This window comes from Camellia sinensis, chromosome 7 (genome assembly GCF_055761805.1).
Source record: "Camellia sinensis isolate YWXY chromosome 7, ASM5576180v1, whole genome shotgun sequence".
Lineage (NCBI taxonomy): Eukaryota > Viridiplantae > Streptophyta > Magnoliopsida > Ericales > Theaceae > Camellia > Camellia sinensis.
This window is the reverse complement of record NC_138967.1, coordinates 123,245,814-123,267,670: the sequence shown is the minus strand read 5'-3', so window position 1 is coordinate 123,267,670 and position 21,857 is coordinate 123,245,814. Positions and strand designations below refer to the sequence as shown.

The window sequence follows — 21,857 nt, the reverse complement described above, 5'->3', positions numbered from 1 at the left end:
AGAATTATTAATCTAATGGATAATTAATCTAACAAATTTGTAGAATTATTAGTAATGGGGTAAGGGTGGGATTATTAATCCAATAGATATTAATCCAATTAGATAATGAATACCACACTAATTTAATAGGATTATTAATACTTCACTATTAATGATGACTATAGTGTTTTGGGACATTGTTTAAGAAGTATAACCAAGTTTCAACCAACCAATATTCCAATGTCAGCATAAATTAATAACCATTCATCAATGCAAAACAATCTCAATAAATATAGCTTGTGACCCAAGCACCACATAATTAAATCATACAATAAACGTTTGTTTAAAAACATAACATAAGTTGACAAATAATTGTAAGAAAGATTAGCTAATAACAAAATAGCACAAAACAGAATACAACACAAGTATTTATAGCAAAACCATTTCAGAACATCTTAGAAATGAAGAAGGAGTTTGCAACAGGTTTAAACTCTTCCAACCACTCTAAAGCTTCAAAAACACACGAACAAGCAAAAGGACCAGGACGATGCTTAGAAAGTACCGAACCTTACTCATGCAAACCCTAACCTAAAAAAGAAAGAACAGATGAAACTTTGATGAAACATAATATATATATATATATAAACTAATGTTTTTGTAATATTCTCTTTTAATTACTTTGTTCGGAGAAGTCAATGGCGAACCCCTAACCCTTTCAAATTTTGCTGAAATGATAAGGGCTGCTTCTTTGCATGCACAAAACGGCATAAAGAAGCGTATGAGGTGCGATCTTGACTTCTTCCCCATCTTCTATAGCTGGGATCCAACTGATTTCTCTCTTTCTCCTTATTCAGCTCCTACAGCAAGTAAAAACAGAGAAGGAAAATTAAATTTTGCAAATAGTTGAAAGTAAAGAAAAATAAATGTGGTGTAAATTAAATAAACATCGTAAGCATGAAGGCAAAGAAAGTGCATATTCATGAATCTTGTTAGCTTCTCTTTCTTGAGAGGATTAACTATTGTATTTTTAATGCCAATAATGAAACAATAGAAGGATTGTAACAAATCTCTACAATCGGATTATTGTAATACACACTCCCAATACTGAAAGGGAAACTATTACATAAATTGAACATATTTTTAATTTAAACATTGTACAAGTAGGTTGTGTTTGTTTAGGGATAAGGTAATGGGATTGAACTGTGTATCCTAGTCAACCTCCAATATAGGGAATTATTAAATCTCATTGGGGTGGAATATAAAACGGGGAGATTAAAATGGGATATGAATTAAGGATTTAAAAATACCATGTAGTGGATGCCTGCCGATTCCAAACAAACTTAAGAAATGGTAGGGTTTTAGCAATCCCCTCATAATCTAGAGAAATTCCAAATGTTGAATAAGATACATAATCTTGAGGATTGATAATTTTTGAATTATTAGTGAGGAGCCTAATTTTCATTGATGTTTTCTTGTAAACAAAGATGTTTGGTTTTGAAGCATCATTAAAACATTGGAATATTGGTTGGTGGAAACTTGGTTATGCTTCAAAACAAAACATCTTTGTTTACAAGAAAACATCAATGAAACAAAATTTTGGGAAAAACTGCATCATAGCTAAAACTAGAGCATCCTAACAAGATTGGCACTCTCCAGAAAGCGAAATCATATGCAACCCATATTGACGACATGCCAAGGCACGATACCAATCCAATGAATGTAAATCCAATTTAGCAATGTATATCCAGTCCTAAAAAGCATTTAAGAAATTTTTAGGCAATGATAATCATGAATATTTAATTGGCGTTGTGAATGAAGAAAATTAATTAAAGAAGGTAGGACAACAAATTAAATAAGTCAGCAATCTGAAGTAGCACAAATCAATGAAGCTTACCCACATTTTTGGCATGCAATTCATGCATTTTCACCAGCCACCGAAGCCTTAATCCTATCAACAGTGCAAGCAATGAGGTTGTTGACAGTCGCAACTGATCCAAGAGAAAGCTTTGCATTTGGAGTAGAATCAACCAAAATCTGAAATGCCACAGTGAGTAGAGAACCACCAGAACCTCCTTCACCAATGTGACCTCCATGCCCGGCTGGCCCATCTGGTAGTATAGCAAATCCTGATGGAAGAATGGCCACATAGTCCGGGTCTCCCCCACTTAACACCATGTTCATTGCGACAACATCTACCGGTGCATAGATCACGAATGAGCCAGTTGGGTCACTGCAACTTTCTTGTAGTATCAGCATATTGTTCTGGCTTCCACTTATGGTCTGAAATAATTTCCATTTGGTGATTAGTACAATGTTTGAATCACAAATGTTTAGAATAAAAAAAATGATTAAATAAATGAGAAGACAGAATCTTGAACTTACATTTACTCTCAATAGTGACACAGAATTGCCAGTTTCCCGGCCATTTGCAATGTGTGCCATTTCTTGAAGTACACCACCATTAGAAAGGATGTCCCACTGTGATTGTAACCATTCAATGTAAACATCATAAAAATTACATACATAAAAAGAAAAAGCTCCAACAATTTATCTATAAGGGACATTTTAGTGGGAATCTATTATTACTAGACTAATGAATGTCCCTATGAAATAATTATTCACAAATTTAAGTGCAAAATTTGTATTGATAGATTCAGTTTAACAAATTAATCAAGATGCTCCTATTAGGTTATAACAACACATTCCAAGTATACTGCAAGATTAAGGAATCTATCCTAAGCAGTGGTTAAGTTGTAGACTTTGTATCAGGAAAAATGATGGTGAACAGAGGAAGAGATGGTGGCTGGATTCCGGTAGTGAGGCAAAGGAATGGAGGTGGAGCACAAAATAAGGAAGCACAGCATGGTCTTATCACTGTCTTTGTGGACAACATCCCGTCAACTATGGACGCCAAAGCTCTGTACAAACTCTTCATCAAATTCGGGATTGTGAAGGATACTTACATTCCTTTCAAAAGAAGGAAAGTGACCAATTCAAGATTCGGGTTTGTGCGGTATAATTGTAGCGTTGCAGCATCTGTCGCAATCCAAAAAGGAAATGGGCTCTTGGTGGATGACTCTATGCTAGAGGTCAAACTGGCTGCTTACGACAGAAATAGTAGAAGTGAACAGAGTAAGGACAAGCTTCAGCCTCTCAGAAGATTCTCGGATATGATCAACTTCAAGGGTAAAGACGCACTGGTTGGGCACAGATCTTTTGCTGAAGTCCTAAAGGGTGACACCTCTGCAGTGGAAGGTAACACAAACACAAACATAACCATCAAAGCCAAAGCAGAGGGCAATGGTTGGCTGTACGAAAGTGCTATTGTTAGATTCAACAATGAACAGTCTACTCACAACATCCTCAAAGTCCTGGAGGAGAAAGGGATGGAGCAGGTAGAAGTCAGAAAAGGAGGAGGTAGAGATGTAATTATCTCCTTTAAATCTACAAGTGATTTGCAATCAAACATTGGCAAGCTCAAAGAGTGGTTCAAGGATGGGAGCCAATCTGTGATGGAATGGAGGCCAGATTATCATCTGCAACAAGAGCGATGTGTGTGGTTGAGATGCTATGGTATTCCCTTGCATCTTTGGAGTAGGGCTACTCTTAACAGCATTGGCAATATCTGGGGCACTATACTCAACATAGACGGTAACGTTTGTCACCCAAAATCCTTCGCTTATGCTACGATTAGAGTGGCTACTGTATGCATGGAGCTCATTAACAAAACTATTACTCTAGAGTGTAAGGGCTATCCTCATCCCATACTTGTTTGTGAAGACCATCTAGCCGACTCTAGTAGATTGAAGCCCTTCGGCTTGAATGACTCCACCCCCACAGAAACCTGTTTCAGTGATGAGGACAGGATCCTTCCAGCAGCAGCGGCTGGGGAGAAGATTGATGGTGATGAGGTGGCAGAAAGGAGAGCCTTGATTGGTGCTGACCTGGCTTGCACAAATGAGGTCGTGCCGAGGAAGGAGCTTCCTGACAGTCACATAGCTGATGAAGTGGGAACTGTTGTCGAGGAGACCCCCTGCAAAGGTGGTTCTAGCAGAGACAAAGCAGCATGCGTTGAGGGATTTTCGATGGATGGGTCAGAGCTAAATTCAAAAAGTAATGATGGCAAGTTGAGGTGTGCTCAGCAAGCTTTCTCTTCTGATCATATTAGCAGGTATGATTTTAATAATGGTATTGGTCCTGATAACTATTTGGACGAAAACTTGGCTATTGAACCTCTTACTAGTCTTAGGCCTAGCATAGGGCCTGGCATTAATTTGGAAGTCTTCTTGGCCCACTCTCCTAGTGGCTCCGAAATTCCACCACAGCCCATTGACTCTGTCAATTTTAATCCTCTAAGTAACGGCATAGCAGCCCATGTACACTCTGCTACTCCCCTTTCCAAGCCAAGACCTGCTGGGTTATTACCCATGAACCTCATTCATTCGGTCAAAGCTAAATCCCCCATCCTCAATACAAAGTCTCTGCAGCCTGAAAAGAAAAAAGGGAAGAAGAAGACTCATGTAGAGGGCTTTACTAGCTTTGCTAGATTACACGGCTATAGAACTGCAACAGCAGCCCACAAGCACTCTTCTAAGTCAGTTATCTTCAGTCCAGCAGCTTCTGCTTTTGCTCAATCTGATCTATCTGATGGTAGCTCATCTTCGAACAATGATCTATTGGAGGAGGCCAAAGCCACTTTACACTTGGGGAAATGCTTAGGCATCAAATACAATGGGAAAGATGACACTGTGTTGAGCAAGATAATTGATTTAGAGCTTAAAGACAAGGACAGAATTTCTGATAAGGGGCAGAATCAAAAATAAGCTTCTGCTCTTGGGAGCCTTGAGCCTGTCATTCTGTTTATCTATGAAGCTCTTATCTTGGAACATTAGGGGTTTAGGTAAACCTGAGAAGAAGGGAAGAATTAAAAGATTGCTAAAGGACAAGCATGTTGACATTGTTTTTTTCCAAGAAACCAAGCAAGCTGTAGACTCCGAAAATGTGGCTAGAAAGCTTTGGGGTTGCAGAAGCATGGAGTTCATGTCTGTGGATCCTGTAGGCTCTGCTGGTGGACTTCTATGCATTTGGGACCCTTCAGTGTTCCAATTATCTGGCTGCTGCTGCAATAGGAGGTATATACTACTTTCTGGCTCTTTGTATAATTCCTTTGATTGTGTTTTGATAAACATATATGCACCAAATAACCCCTCTGCTAGAACATCTTTTTGGGCGGGTATAGTCAAGCTTAAGGATCACTTTCCTGCACCTTGGTGTATGGGTGGAGACTTCAATGAAATTAGACATATAGGTGAGAGGATTGGCTGCTCCAGGAGAGACATGGGGATGAAGCATTTTAATGAGTTTATTGAGAAATGTGAGCTCCATGACTTACCTCTTCATGGTAGGAAATACACCTGGTGTAATGCCCAGGAAGCTGAGAAATGGAGCCGCATAGACAGAGTACTCCTCAGCCCAGAATGGTTGATTAGCTTCAGATTGAAGTTATGGGGCCTGCCTCGACTAGTTTCTGATCACTGTCCTCTGCTGCTGATGGAAGATGAAAGAGACTGGGGTCCCAAGCCTTTCAAGTTTCTCAATGCCTGGACTCTCCATCCCAGTTTCTCTAAGTTCTTTGTAAACATTTGGAGCAGCACTACTGTTACAGGGTGGGCCGGATTCAGAATTGTTCAAAAATTAAAGCAGCTAAAGACAGAGTTAAAAAAATGGAATGTTGAAGTGTTTGGTCATGTCACATCCAAACTCAAGGCTCTAGAGGCGGAATTGCATACATTAGACATCTTAGCAGAGGATGGACTATTAGATGATTCTGGGCGGTCAAGAAGAAGAGTGGTCAGAGGAGAAATGTGGCATTTGCTCAGAATGGTGGAGTGGATTTGGCATCAAAAATCCAGATTGAACTGGACTCTAAATGGGGATAAGAATACTAGATTCTTCCATGTTTTTGCTAATACCAGACAGAGTAGAAACATGATCAGCTCTATAGTAGTTAACGACGTGTCTTATGAGGATCCTAGCAGGGTTCAATTAGAGGTCTACCAACACTTCAAGAAGTTGTTTACTGAGGATTGGGCCAACAGACCCGTCTTGGGAGGGCCATTCAACACCATTGAGGCAGACTATGTTTCTCACCATCTTGTTGCAGAGTTCAGTGAAGCTGAGGTGTTGGCTGCAATTAAGGATTGTAATACTAACAAAGCCCCTGGCCCCGATGGTTTCAATCTGTTGTGTTATCAGAAATTTTGGAAGACTATGAAGCCTGAGATCATGCAATTCTTTGCAGACTTCCACGCAAATAGCAAACTGACTTATGGGATTAATAGTACCTTCATTAGTTTAATTCCTAAGTTGGAAAATCCCTCCGGCCTTTCTGATTACAGACCCATTAGTCTTGTAAGCTCCTTGTACAAAATTTTGGCAAAGGTGTTAACACATAGACTGAAGCCAGCTCTATCCTCAATTATTGGTGAAACTCAAACTGCTTTCATCGGTGGAAGAAACATCCTTGATGGGGTGTTCATTGCCAATGAAGTAGTAGATGGTTGGAAGAAGACCAACAAGAATGGTTTGATCCTAAAGCTAGATTTTGAAAAGGCTTTTGATTCGGTTAACTGGGAATTCTTGTTCTCTCTGCTATCTAGTTTTGGGTTTGGTAACAAATGGATCTCTTGGATGAAAACTTGTGTGTCTACAGTAAGGATTTCCATTCTTGTGAATGGTGCTCCAACTAAGGAATTCTCACCACAAAGAGGGCTTAGGCAGGGCGATCCGTTATCACCTTTCTTATTCAATATTGTGGCTGAGGGGTTAAACATTCTTTTGGTCAGAGCAATTAATCTTGGCATTCTTAGAGGTGTTCATGTCGGTTCCAAAGATGTCCTCTTGTCTCACCTACAATTTGCAGATGACTCAATTCTTTTTTCTGAGGCAGATTGGGATCAAATGGTACTTATCAAAAGAATCCTTAGGTGCTTTGAAATCCTATCTGGGCTTAGAATTAATTATCACAAAAGCGTGGTGTGTGGCGTCGGTGTGTCTGATTCTTTATTGCTCTCTTTTGCTCATCTCCTTAACTGTAAAGTACATAGCCTTCCTTTGAAATTTCTGGGTCTGCCTCTTGGTGCTAATCCTGGTAAAAAATCCACCTGGAAGCCTGTGATTGACAAGATCAGATCTAAACTCTCAGGGTGGAAGAGGAAACTGCTATCCTTTGCAGGTAGATTAACCCTAATCAAGTCTACTCTATCTAGTTTACCAGTGTACTTTCTTTCTTTGTTTAAGATGCCAGAAGGTGTGGCAAAAGAATTCGAAAAGATTGAGGCAGCTTTTTTATGGGGCAGTAATGATCTTAAAAGGAAAGTGCATTTAGTGAAATGGGGGGAGGTAACCAAAAGCTTGAACCAAGGGGGCCTGGGTATCAGAAGAATAAGAGATATGAATGCTTGTCTATTGCTCAAATGGTGGTGGAAATTTGGTACTCAAGTAAACTTTCTTTGGAGGAGAGCTATCTGTAGCAAATACAATATTGATGAGGCTAGTTGGCATCCGCCTTTAAAGTCCTCCTACAAACATTCTAGAGTATGGAAGGACATATTATCTATTGGGTTTCATAGCACAAATGTTTACAATTTCTACATAGATAACTGCCAAATCCAAGTGGGGGATGGGAGTAGGATTAAATTTTGGCATGACAGATGGTGTGGCAGCTCTAGTCTCAAGTCTTCTTTTCCCCTTCTCTTTAATCTTTCTACAGATAAAGAAGGTTCTCTACAACAGTTCATGGCAAGAAAGTCTAGCCCAAACAATTGGAATTTTCCTAATAGGAGAGTGCTTTTCAGTTGGGAATTGGTAGAAGAAGCTAATTTACTTGGTCTACTATCTTCAGCTCCATCTCTGTCAATTGACAGGGCTGATCGTCTTATCTGGGCTTCAGCATCTACTAGTCCTGGTGTATTTTCCGTGTCCTCTCTTTACTCTGCCTCTAACTCTATCCTAGGGCCTCATCCTATCATTTGCAAGCATATTTGGAATGGGGCTGTCCCTCCTAAGGTTTCATTCTTTACTTGGCTGGCCTGGAAAAACAAAATCAAGACAGCAGTGTTTATGCACAGAATTGGCATCTTAGATGCTTCTGCTTCTCTCATCTGCCCATTTTGTCGTTCTCAACCTGAAACTGCTGTCCATATCTTGCTTCATTGCCCATTTTCTTGGTTGATTTGGTCATCTATAATTAATGAGTGGGGGTTCTCCTGGTGCATTCAAGGATCAGTGGATGATCTTCTCCAATGGTGGATAAATGTCAAGCTCAAAAATTTTGATAGGTTAATTTGGAGAGCTATCCCCCTTATCGTTCTTTGGTCGCTTTGGAAACTTAGGAATGAATGTGTCTTTGCAGAGGCTCAACCTAGTCTCTCTGGATTGAGTGAAAATATCAAAACTAGAGCTGTACTTTGGCTGAAAGCATCTATTAAAGATCTTCCTTACTCCGTTGATGATTTAACTCTCAATTGGCGCCAAATCAGAGGATGTTCTTAACTGTTCCGAGCTGCTTTGTGTTGAAATCTGGGTTTGTATGGATGTCCAGTGGCTGGGGATGATCTGCTAGTGTTTGGCTGTTGTCTTCTTGTTTTTGTCTTGTTTTGTTTAGTTCTGCTCTGTTTGTTGGTTTCTCACCATCTTGGAGCCTCGAGTGTGTGCTAGCAGATGATTGGGTGTGCGTTTTGGTGCCAACCTAGTTGGGATCCAAATGTTTCACTGTGATGCTTTTTGCACCCTCTTCTTTATTGATGTATTCTTATCACTCTTGTTTTGTTTTTCATCAATAAAGCTTTTCTTTTGCCGATCAAAAAAAAGGTTATAACAACACATTGATTGTATTATATTATTTTATAATATAATAATTTACCTTGGTCACTACAAAAAATTAAGGTCTTAGAGACTAAAAATTAGAGACAAAATTATTTTTTAGGGACTAAATAATTTTGTTGCGAAAAGTATTGTCATTATATTTTTAGAAACAAAAATTGAATATTAGTAATGAATTATTATCTTTTTGGGACCAAATTTTTTCTCTCAAAAAATAAACTATTTTGAGACCAAATTATTTTGTCCCTAAAAGTCTATTTATTAGTGACATTTTCAAAATTTTGTCACTAAAAACTTTGTTTTTTACTTTTTGGGACGACTTTTCAGCGATATGCTCATGATGATAGAAATTGATCCCTAAATGTCTTTTGTAACAAAATTTTCACTTTTAAAGATCAAAATATTTGATTTCTAAAACTCTTATATGTTGTAGTGGATTTATAGGTACAAAGGAAATAATTATAATAATTTTAGTTTCTAAAGAGATCGTGGCTGAAGTATGCATATTAGTCCACACAGCATAGTTCACCCACACAACCAACAATGTTTCAGCAATCACTGTACATCAAGTTTGGAAATGTCAAACTCAATTAAAGTAGAAATTTCCTTTACTAGTACTTAAATCATCTATAGAAGAACAAAATAAAATGTGTCACCTATTTTATTCTATATTAATTGAATAATCAATTTTTTGATCAACAGAAGCCCACTTTATTGATGAAGAAAGTATAGCATACACAACTTACATCAAGAAAGAGAGAAGAGTAGAAAGCACAAGACCCTAAATTGGTGAGGAACCAATGAAGGAAACAAAGAGAAAGAAAAAAGGAAGAGCAAAGACAGAGCAGGATAGGGGGACCCTGAAATACTACCACCAAATGTGACTCCAGATACGCCATCAACCAACCCCTACAGCCAGACCAACAGCAGCATATAAGCCCCATACCAGCAGCCTACCAGCAACATATCTTCTTGCTAGAAACCTGACCACACACAGCATAGTAACAGGCTTCCAAAATTCGTACTTCACCTATAACACCACCAGCAGAGACCACACACCCTTGCTTCATGGCACAGATTAGGCTCTCGAACCAGTCTTAAAAGGCCCCAACAAGTCAGAAAGCTGCTGCTGAACCACAGCATCAGGTCAGCCAGCATACCTTCTAAACAGAGCAGGCAGGTAGCATACAGATCAAACCACCAGCAGCATACCAGCATACTAACCATTTCCAACCCGAATCTCCTGAATGTTGCAGATAATCTGCTGCACTGAGTAACAGCAATCCTGAGTGTACAATTTAGCCCACAATGCAATCCTCGTCTTGATTAACTCACACACAAGGTTCTGAAAAGCGGTTGCGGTCGCCGTAACGGTGGCGGTAACGCGGTTGCGGTTGCGGGGTGTAAAGGCCGTAGTGTAACGGTTGCGGTAACCGGAACCGTGAATTTTTTTATTTTTCGCACAATTTGAAAAAAACTTACCAATACACATATTTTTTGCCATGATCATATTTATTGGGTTAAAAATAAATATTGATCAATTTTTGTAAATTTTTAAGTATGATCCAATATATTTCATTTTTTTAAATCACTATAAACTGAGTTTTTTACATTTTATTTTAATAATTAATGACTTTATATTATATAAAAAATCAATCACTAACTATTATATATAAGATAAACAATGACAAAAGTAAGAGAATAAATAAGAGCCTAAATATATATATATATATATACATATTTTAATCAAGCCAAATAGATAATGACCACACTTATTATTATTATTATTATTATTATTATTATTTTCAAACAATATATAGATAGACACACAAACAAAATGGTTTAGTGATAGCAGCTGAATAGAATACCATAGGTCTTACAGTTTTAACAAATCAATAACATGTTTTTCATCTTCCCTCTTCTCTCTCTCTATCTCTTGCTCCTCCATTTTCTCTCTTTATCTTCCCTCTTCTCTCTATCCCTCTTCTCCCATTTTCAGCTTTTTTTTGTGTGTTTTTTCAAAAGAAAAAGTTTGGAACCGTTATGTAACGGTGCGTAACAGGCCATTACGGCTGTTACGGCACCATTACGACCGCTATGGCAGCCGCAACGGCCGACACACCTGTGAATCTCAATCACACTGCAAAAGCGGCCGTAACGGGTGGCGGTAACCGCCAAAACCGTTACGTAACGGCGTTACGTAACGGTTGCGGCCGCTTTTTAAAACCTTGCTCACACAGCTCCTCCAAGTGCATTTGGCTATCACAGAATAGTTTCTCATTCCTGAATTTCCATAACGACCACAAAATCGCAAATGGTATAATTCGCCAGATCTTATTCAGGTTTTTTCTCCACTTGAAGCCCCTCCACCAATTAAGAATCCCTTCCACTGTTTGTGGAATTACCCAAGTCAATCCCTACCACTGCATCAGATCACACCAAATTCTCCAAGCAAATGGGCACCATATAAGAAGATGAAATACAGATTCTAACCCTTCATTACAAAACACACACATAGCAGAGGCTTCCGGCTCCAACACACCAATCCTCTGAAGAAAACTAGCTGTTTTTAGTCTCCCCTTCCATGCTAGCCAAACTAAAAATTGAACCTTTGGAGGAGAAAAATTATTCCAGATGAACTTTGTTACCACTAGTGTAGAAGACGGCTCAGCCAAAGAATACAGAGAGGAGACCGAAAACTCAGCAGATGGAGATGCCAACCATCCAAGACGATCCTCCCTATCCGAGAGGCCAACCATATTCTGGTCCACAAAGGTACTCAATCTTCTAAGCTCATCATTCTCCCAACCCAATAACCTTCTTCTAAACTTGAAAGTCCCCCTAGGTGAAGCTTCCTTCCTCTGTAGCACCACTCTCAGAGACACCTCCTTTTCAGTTGAAAGACTATACATCCTAGGAAACTCATTCTTGACACAGCAAGCCCCCAGCCAGTAATCAGTCCAAAACTGAATTCTAAACCCATTTCCCACCACCACCCGACTATTGTCCAGGAAAACACTCAAAAGCTGTGGGTTAGATTGACCTAAACTAATAATACCATTCCAGATTTTTGAATAAGAGCCAGAGAATGAAGTACTAGGCAACCAATTTCCACCCACTGATCCATACCTACTACACAAAACTCTTTTCCACACAGTATTTGATTCAGCCCCAAACCTCCACCACCATTTAGTCAACAAGCACTCATTAACCATCTTGACTCTTCTAATACCCAAACCCCCATTCTCTTTACTTTTGGTTGCTTCCACCCAACTGACCAGATGAACTTTTCTCTTCAAATCAGACCCTCCCCAGAGAAAATTTGCTTGAATCCTTTCTATACCCTTAGCCACAGATACAGGAATCTTGAAAATGGATAAATAATAGATAGGCAGACTAGATAACACAGATTTTATAAGGACCAACCTCCCACCAAAAGATAGGAAGCGTCTTTTCCAAGAAGCTAATCTAACTCTGCACTTTTCTATGACTGGATTCCATGTTTTTCTTAACCTGGGATTAGCCCCCAAAGGCAGACCAAGATACGTCATCGGAAGCTTCTGGCTTGCACAATGGAGTCTAAAGGCAAACTCCTTCACCTCTTCATCTGACACACCAATTCCACAGAGGGAACTCTTATGAAAGTTAATCTTCAACCCTGAAACCAGTTCAAAACACCTCAGAATTCGTTTAATAGCCATGACCTCCTCCATATTGGCTTCACAGAAAATTATTGTATCATCAGCAAATTGGAGATGTGAAACCACCACTTTATGTTTGCCCACTACAGCTCCCTTGACCAGCCCCAAAGATCTGGCTCGATCCATTAGCAAATTCATCCCTTCAACTACCAAATTGAAAAGGAATGGAGACAACGGATCACCTTGCCTAAGGCCTTTTTCAGGAAAGAACTCAGCCGTAGGGGAGCCATTCACTAACACAGACACTCTGGCCGATGTTACACACTCCTTGATCCACCCTCTCCACCTAGCCCCGAACCCAAAATTTTCCATCATAGATACGAGACACTCCCAACTGACAGAGTCATATGCCTTCTGAAAATCCAGCTTGAGAATCAACCCTTTTCTCCGACTCCCCTTCCACCAATCAACAATCTCATTCGCAATGAGTACACCATCGAAAATGTTTCTACCTCCCAAAAACGCTGATTGAACCTCTCCAACCACCCTAGGCATCACCTTCTTGATTCTATTAGACAAGACCTTAGCTACAATCTTGTATAGAGACCCAATGAGACTAATCGGTCTAAAATCTGATAGACTAGAAGGGCATTTAATTTTTGGGATCAAAGTGATGAAAGAATTATTCACACCAGCCCCCAATTTCCCATTATCATAGAATTCTTTGAAAAATAGAAAGACATCAGACTTCACACAACCCCAGCACTTCTGAAAGAACAACAGATTAAACCCATCAGGACCAAGAGACTTATTCCCATCACAACTCCTAATAGCACTCCACACCTCATCTTCAGTAAAATCTGCTTCCAGGGTTCCAGCCACTGGATCCTGACCAATAGATTTAAATTGACCCATCAACTTTGGCCTATTTCTCTAATTTTCAGAGAACAAGCCTTTAAAATGCTTTAACACCTCCTGCTTCATCAAAATGGGATCCTCGAAGAGTACCCCTTCCACTGTAATTGAGTTCAGCAAATTTCGATTCTGTCTAGAGGATGCAATGATATGGAAATACCTTGTATTCTTATCCCCCTTCAAGCTCCAGTCTAGTCTTGATTTCTGAAGCCAAAGCCACTCATCCCTCTTCCTAAGAGACCACACCTCCTTTTTGACCTCCCTTCGTCTGACAATCTCAGCCTCTGACAAGACTCTAGCCTCAGCCACCAGATCAAGCTCATGAAGCTCCACCTCTGCTTTTTTGAGGGAGTAGGAAATATTGCCAAACACTTCATCATTCCATTTTTTCAATTCCATCTTAAGATATCTAAGTTTTGTAGCGATGACAAATCCTGCCCACCCAGAGACATTTGAAGTCTCCCATATTTGCTTGACCACATCTAAAAAATTAGGATGTAACAACCAAGCATTTAAGAACCTAAATGGCTTTGGCCCCCAGTCCCTCTCATCCTCCATCAATACCAATGGACAATGGTCAGACACACCCCTTGGAAGGCCCCACAGCTTAAAATTAAACCTACTCAACCACTCAGGCGCTAGAAGAACTCTGTCAATTCTACTCCAATTACCCCCATCTTCTGAATTACTCCAAGAAAATTGCCTGCCATGCATAGGGACATCATACAAGGCTAACTCTTCAATAAATTCGTTAAACTCTACCATCCCTTTATCCCTTCTTAAACACCCTCTTCTGTCCCCTAAATCTCTAATTTCATTAAAATCCCCTCCTACACACCAAGGTTCTGGAAATCCTAGATTGAGACTAGTAATAACTTTCCACACTTGCCTCCTACTTACTGCATCATTAGGCGCATAAACATGAACCAAAACACACCTAAAATCTGGAAGTAGTGTACCTGACAGTATGAGAAACCTTCTTGAACCACTACACTGAGATAATGAGAACACTGAGGGCTTCCACACGCACAGCAGCCCACCAGCCGAACCATCCGCATCAACACACATGTATTCCAATTCATCAACATGCCAAATCGATCGAACCAAATCGCCTGACATACTTTCTTTCTTAGTCTCTTGAAAAAAGGCAAAATCAATTTTTCTCTCTTTGAGTAGAGACCTGATTCTTCTTCTCTTTTCCGGCCTTCCAATCCCCCTAATGTTCCAAGACAGTAACTTCATTAAAAACCTCACAAGAAACACCTAAATCACCCATGAAAACCGTCTAAACTAAGACAGTTTCGTCCATTTTAGCTGCCCTCTCCACATCATTTTTTTCCAGCTCCATAATTCTGTGGACTATTTCCTTTTCCTTCCCTTTAAAACTGATGCCCAAGGATTTACCCATCTCCACTGTCTTTCGGGCTTCCTGAAGGACTTGGTCTTCTCCCTTCTCTGCCACACAAGCCGAACTTGACCGAGATAAAATAGCCGCAGCAACTCTGAATGCAGGTCCTTTATACCACACTCCTATAGATGGTCCGCCAATTCGACCTCCCTTTCCCTCTTTCCGAGCTAACTTACCACGCTCTCCCTTCAGCCTGGGCAGCAGAGCTTTCTCCTTCCCTACTGGTTTGCAATGTTGAAATTTCATCCCCCTCCGATCCACATTCTGGCCCACCTTCTGGCCTATATCCATCAAGTCCACACTCACAACTTCTGGGTTGGGCCTAGACACAACCTCTTTGTTTTGGGCCTCCTCTAACAGTACTTGAATTCGAATCCCAGGCCTCTCAAGGCCAGATCCACTTATACTTTTCATAAACCCAGGGTTCACAATTTCCTCATCCTCTCCCTCCCTCTCATTACTCCCCCTCTTATTTACCGTTGTAATACCAATATCTTTTCCACTGTTGCATGCTTCTGCCCCTTTTACATTCCCCATACTTGGAATGATAGTTTCTCCCACTAGCGACTGGGATGAATCGTCCACCTCCCACTCACCTGACCCTTGTATGCCATGCGTCCCAACATCCTTCTGCAAAGCTGCCATGCCATTCCTCTTCTGGACAGTCTGCTCACCAATATCTGCCACTGCAACTTGCAACTCTCCTTCCACCTCAGCCACCTCCTCTGCTACTGGTACACCATTGCTGCCATACATGTTCTCCATATTGTTTGAGCTACATCTTTCATGAAGAGAGCACTTACAGGCTTCTGTGATAGTTTTGGTTACCCTAACTTGTTCCTCACAAACTCTAACTGAATAATTTCTGCCAGAACACCTCACCTGAACAACTGAATTTATATACCCCATACAAGAGGTAACAATTTTAATTCTGCCACATTTGAAAGATAACTAGTTGGTTGTCTCCTCATCCAACCTGATTACCTCCCCCCACAATCTCCCAATCTTGTTAAAGGTGTCTGAACTCCATAGATTAAGTGGAACTCCATAACAGCTCAACCAAACTCCACGTTCTTGCTCTATGTGCCCGAACTTCTTCCATTCCGAAACTGATTCGCACCATTCATGCAAGCAGTCCTTTAATATTGATGCATTTTCCTTCATATCTTCAGATGATTTAAATGACACCACTGCCATTCTTCCTCCCCCCCTCCTAACCAGAATTTCTGCTGATCCTTTTTCCATGACTGCTTTTCGGAAGTTTGAAAATGAGTAATAGCTTTTCAACTTAACAATAAGGCTATCATATAGCCATCCATTCCCTGCCTCATGGGCTACCACCGAGGGACCCACACTTTTCTTGCTATCTCCCAGCTGCACTGCTTCTGCATATGACCGATAGCCTATGTTTGGTAGAGCTTTTTGGCCCTTTTGCCCCCGAGATCCTCCCTCCTCTCTTCCAGATCCATTCCCTGGTTGCCCTTCTTGACGTCCTCTGCCACCTACTGCTTTCTTTTCAAACTCTGCTTTCTTAACTCTCAAAGCTTTATCGTCACACCACAGCCCATTAGCTTTTTGGATTGCCACTTCAGCAGCTACAGGACAATCGTACCTGACAAAGCCAAACCTGGACCGCGTAGATTTCCTTAACCTATTTGGAATGAATACATCTCGAACAATTCCAAACTTCATGAACAGATCATTGAGCCCCTTCGAGTTCAAGGATGAGGGAATATTGTCAACAAAGATTGTATGAATACCAGCTCGGCCTCCATCATGGCTCTGCGAGTGCGTACCCTTGCCATATAGCACCGGTTTCCACCCTCCTCCTATCATCCCAATTCTCTCTCTCACTATAACTCGCACAACTATAATATACAAGAGATGATTACATACACTGTTTAGTTAATTGAATAATCAATTAAAGGATTTCTTTTTGCAACCCCAATATAATTAGCTCGGCACATATCTAAGTAGTAATCAATAAGATAGAGAACAATCTATTGAAGCTACCTTAATCAGGATTGTTTTCTAATCCACATAGTTCATTTCATTGGCATCATGAATTGACAGTTATTCATGTCATTGACATCATGAATTGTTTCTTCAATACTACTGAATAATTTTTGAACGTTCAAATACCTCATTCCGAGAGTGCTCATCCCGAAGGAAATCGAACACTCTTTTTGGTGGAACTGGAAGCCAAAATGAAGTTGCAGCGCTTAGCACAATACCAGGAGGGCGGCCTGGATCATCTATGCTCTTCCTGGTCATGACCCTCACATCATCAGCTCCACTGCCAGATAGCATCGTCCATGTGTGAGAAGTGGAAGCACTCACTCCTCCACAAAAGCTTGTAACCATCCTCTCTGCTAGCTTCAACATGCTCCTCCTTCCTTCTGTAGAAGTTATCACTTTGCAATAACAAATGACATAAGTAGAGCCCTAACAATGATAGTGTTTTTTACTAGTTTATTGTGTAATGATAGTCAGAGAAGTTTGGGGAAATTGTAAGTACCGGTATTACCAACATCGTTAGGAGGAAGATTTGTTGCCATGGCACTTGCAAGCCGTTCACATTGTCTATCAAGCGCAGAAACCCAGCGTTTTGCCCCAAAAGCAAGCCCGGAGTTGACAAGTGGCTTGTATATGTTATGAACACCTCTGTCATCCACTTCAACATGCTCTATCCATGTAACCTACAACATTTGAAAACAAGAAAGATAAACAGACAGATAGAAAAAAGAGAATTAGTTAGTGAACTAGCACTAAATACTAATGCTAATAAAGTTTCAATTGAACTAACATTAATGTTCTAGATATATAGAATCCGGTCACACAACCTGACATAGACGAACGTACGTGAGTAGCGTGTCCGATTCTGTGACTAGATTTTGTGTATATATGTATCAATTCTCTCTAACTAATAGTTAGTAATTTAAATTGTTTCACCTTTGAGTATCCATTGGGCATTTCCTGAATTAAACATCCAGATGGCCTTCTTCGGCACCTTGCTAATGGGCTAGGGCGCAAACTGTCCAAAGAAACATCCACCACTGCCCAAGTCCCATCAACATGGTGCTTACAGTACCTCACAAAATAGGTCTCCCGAGTCGGAACAAGAGGTGAAAGCACTTGGAATTCAGCAGTCATCTGAAAAATCAGAGTTTATGTATCAAGAAGCAAATTGGTTAGTACATAAAGAACAATTTGTGCAAATACCAGGAATACAATCAATCAACTTTGCAATGTTTTAACAATAATGACAAATAAGAGAAGTGAAGCTCTATGTTTGTTACCACTTGCAAGGCTCCATTATAGTTTCCTGCTACTCCTGTTGATAGGACCTCCATAGTCATAGCTCTCGAGACAATACCAGAGAACACAGCCGACCATTGATTCTAATTAACATAACAAGTTGTTTTAGGACCAAATCAAATATCCATCTAACTGAAAAAAAATTAAAAAATTAAAAAAATTTGAATATGAGAAATACCACATCCATGAGAATTTCGACAAGGTTAGTGTGGTTCATTATAACAACGGCAGATTCGCGCGATGCTTCAGATCTGAACCCCATAGGCTTTGGCCCAATTCCTCTAGGAAATGTCCGGAAGTATTCTTCTTCATTTAGCACATAGGTGTTGTCAATGCCCGGCATCCAAAGTGGGTCACCAATTTGGGCCATTCTGGTCAGCTCCTCCATGGCTGCCACTGCAAGCTCAACAATCATCTGCTTATCTGCTTGATCAGTATGTCCACCAATTGACCTCAGTAGGTCTCCCGCCCCATATAGCTCCGTCGATCCAATGCCTGGCTGCCCACCGAAATTCCCAAGTTCAAGTGACCGTGGAGTGATCGGAGGTGAAACAATTGGATAGTTAACTACAGGCTTGCCCACATACTTTGCAGCTATTGCAGCAATCCTGTCAATCTAAAACCAAAACAAACAGAACTTGCAACATCACTGCCAAAATAACTACTGCAGATTTATCAAATATTTGATTAAAAAAATCTACATATATATAGCAATTGGCAAATACCTCTTCTCTTAATCGAGAATTCTCCACGCGCAAATGATGCTCATCAAATGACATTTCCCCTAAAGCAGTTGGGCCTCCGCAAGTGGGGCAGGAGGCATTGCTAAGAGCTTCCCTGTACCTCATGTTTTCAGCCCGAAGCTTTTCGTTCTCAGCTCGAAGTTGTGTGTTGTCATGGCGTTCATGTTGCATCTGTGAGAGATTACCCACCAAAAATAAATAAATTAAATGGAATTAGCAAAGGAAACACAAAGGGTTGACTAATTTCAACCTACATTTTATTACAAAACAGTAAGATATTGCAAAGTATTCTTGCAATCAGATAAGATCACGAAAACTCACACAGAAAATATGGTAATGCAGAGAGTGTTATACTTGGAAAGCATAGTTTAAGGAAAAGAATGCAAAATAGAAAACAATTACCTTCATTTGGGTGCGCTTGTTTTGGAACCAAAACTTGATTTGCAGAGGCTCTAACCCCAATTCACGGCTCAGTTCCTTCCTTTGCTTGTCATCCGGGTGTGGACACTCTTTGAAGAAACTAAAAACCAAAAAATTCAAAAAAAAAAAAAAACATAAAAGAGGCTAAAAAAGTTAGGTCTAAAGATGCTTTCAAGAAGAATATCATAAACAAGCTTTTTTTTTTTTTTTTTTTTCCCCCTCCCAAATCTTTACAAAAAACATAAACAGCACAAAAATGTTAATAAGTTTGATATGAGCGCTTGCTTACGCTTCCATTTCTTGGATCTGATGCTGAGTATGACGGTGATACCGCTTTTTCCTCTTCCTCGAATTGGGGTCTTGATCCTCACCGGAGCCTCCCTCATGGTTGTCGCTGCCAGATTTGCTATCGAATTCGTCATCTCTCATCCTTCCGACATCACTTTCTGCAGTGCTTTGGGCAATCTCCAGTGGATTAAGCTGGCCGTCCATCAAGTTAGACTGCAAAACATCTATGAATCACAAGGAATTCCAGGCGTACTGTTTATATGTTTGCTTGTACCACTCAAGAGACAGAAAAACATACTCTCCAAGAATGTTTTATTTCACGTATATATGTATGTGTGTTGTGTGTGTACAGAAAAACTAGGACTGGAAATGTAAGGAAAGAATAGAGAAACCCTATTTGATGTGAAGAAACGAAATTGAGTAAAAACCTCTGTGTCTGTCTGCTTTCCAAGATAAACCCACGTTGAAAATGTATGACAAAAGAGTAAGAAACAGTTGACCTGGATTTAGATAGCTGAATTCTCTCTCTCTCTCTCTCTCTCTCGAAAAATACAAAAAGAAAAAAGAACATACGCGTTTTTCGAAAATCGAGATGGATTTACTTGAAAAGGCAAATGACTTTTGCTAATCCATATCAGACAACTTATAAACCATTTTATATTGGGTACAACTTTATAAACCATTTTAAGCCATATAAAATGGAAGAAATAAAAGAAAGATCTATGTATATGATGAGAGAGAGAAATCAGTCATGGAAAATCAAAAACCAAGTGGGTAAATCAATGTCTCAACAAAGAATTGGCTACAAAATTAGACATAAGAGCCTAAAAAGAAAACACATTAGCCACGACAAAATAAAAAACCGCGTATATCATTATGTATAAATTTTCTTTTTACGCAAATGTGTACACGAAGAGTTTTTAGAGATAACCTGTCCAAGGGTAAGCCCAGAAGAAGATCCAAATGCAGGCCCCCCAGTTCCGATCAAGGTTGGCATCTGTCTCGCGGAGATCATGATTCCAGCAGGCATGTTTCGCTCCTCAGAAACCCTAAACAGCATAGGAAATATGTGATCAGTGTATGCTATATGTATTCTTGATGTATCTTTGACGATTGAATTTCTCAGACATCCTTGTGGAGATGTCTGAAGAAGCTATATGGACTAGAAACAGTTTTTTATTTTTATTATTTTCAAAAAAAAAAAATAGAAGGCAGGTGTCACTGAAGTCTATCAAATCTTTCACGAGAAAGTGAATGAAATCCAAAGGCAGGGTGAAATATATATATACTTGATATAGGCTTTTCGCAGATCAGATTTTCAGGCTCTATATATCAAGTGTCGAGAGATATATCACGTTGAATCCAACTAAGTCAAGTCTTCACTTTTTTTTTTTTAATTTTATTTCTGTATCTCTTTCTCTCTCTTAAAACTACCTGCAAGAGTAAAATTGAAACAGATATAAATGAGATATATACAAGAGATATGATATGAAACGAGAAGAAGAATGGTGGTTTTGTAAAACCACTAAAACAAAACAAGATACAATTATACATACTTGACCACAGAAAAGCTATTGAGAAGCTCTGTAAAAACCCTATAAAAAGAAGGCTTGATAGATCTAATGAAAGACTCTCTTGTTGATTGTAAACACAGAGAATGAGAATGTAAATGTGGGTTTTGACAAGGCGGGCCTTGGGGATGAAGTAGGTTAAGAAGAAGCCAAGGTGTGTAGATAGAGAGATGAAGATGAGAGAGAGAGAGAGAGAGAGAGAGAGAGGGGATAAGAAGGGGAAGAGAGAAAAGAGAGAATCAAGAGGAGATAGCAATGGACGAAGTGGTGGAAAGGGCAGAGAGAAAAAGGGAAAAAGATGGAGAAAAAATTGAAAATTGTGGCAGCAAGCAGTTATTGCAAGGTGTGTAGAGATGGTGCAATAGCATTTAATGGATAGGAGCTGTAAATGCTTTGGAGAGAGAGAGAGAGAGAGAGAGAGAGAGAGAGAGAATTTGGTTTACAGTTTTCTTCTTGGAGTGTTTGGTGAAAAGGTTGAGGACTACCAAACTCCTTACCAAAGCATTTTAACCATACCTTAATTATTAACTTTGCTCTTCATTAGGATGATGATTGCTTTTCTTTCAATTTTTGAGTTCCTTTATCAAGAAAATATGAAGAAACAAAAATGGATTTATAGTAGCCAAAGAGAAGATTTTTAGTATGTAAAATGTTGCAAGGTAAGGTAATTAATCTTTAGAATCAAAAGATA

At 39.7% G+C, this 21,857-nt stretch overlaps 1 protein-coding gene across 4 annotated transcripts; it reads right to left on the bottom strand.

Annotated features, from left to right (window-relative positions):
- Positions 1–391: 391 nt before the first annotated feature.
- LOC114320721 (homeobox-leucine zipper protein HDG2) lies at positions 392–21,432 on the bottom strand. 4 transcript variants are annotated; one of them, XM_028267793.2, is made up of 14 exons: positions 21,152–21,432; positions 20,885–21,029; positions 20,527–20,644; positions 19,597–19,808; positions 19,290–19,407; positions 18,870–19,058; positions 18,323–18,760; positions 18,126–18,227; positions 17,779–17,979; positions 17,345–17,525; positions 16,969–17,240; positions 2,362–2,457; positions 1,874–2,259; positions 392–836 (listed from the first exon to the last, which is right to left on the bottom strand). In XM_028267793.2, exons 3-13 carry the CDS (start codon positions 20,623–20,625, stop codon positions 1,894–1,896), a joined length of 2,274 nt encoding a protein of 757 aa, XP_028123594.2. In that variant the 5' UTR covers positions 20,626–20,644; positions 20,885–21,029; positions 21,152–21,432; the 3' UTR covers positions 392–836; positions 1,874–1,893. The 4 variants fall into 4 exon arrangements, with proteins under 4 accessions (XP_028123594.2, XP_028123596.2, XP_028123595.2 ...); XM_028267795.2 differs by having other exon boundaries at positions 1,878–2,259; XM_028267794.2 differs by lacking the exon at positions 21,152–21,432 and having other exon boundaries at positions 20,818–21,029.
- Positions 21,433–21,857: the final 425 nt, after the last annotated feature.

Excerpts from the sequence above, each read along its gene's own strand:
- LOC114320721 (XM_028267793.2), bottom strand. The coding sequence starts at position 20,625 with ATGCCTGCTGGAATCATGATCTCCGCGAGACAGATGCCAACCTTGATC. Across the intron at positions 17,980-18,125 it reads ATAATGGAGCCTTGCAAGTG|ATGACTGCTGAATTCCAAGT; the intron begins GTAACAAACATA and ends CTGATTTTTCAG. Across the intron at positions 17,241-17,344 it reads TAACGATGTTGGTAATACCG|TGATAACTTCTACAGAAGGA; the intron begins GTACTTACAATT and ends GTTATTGCAAAG.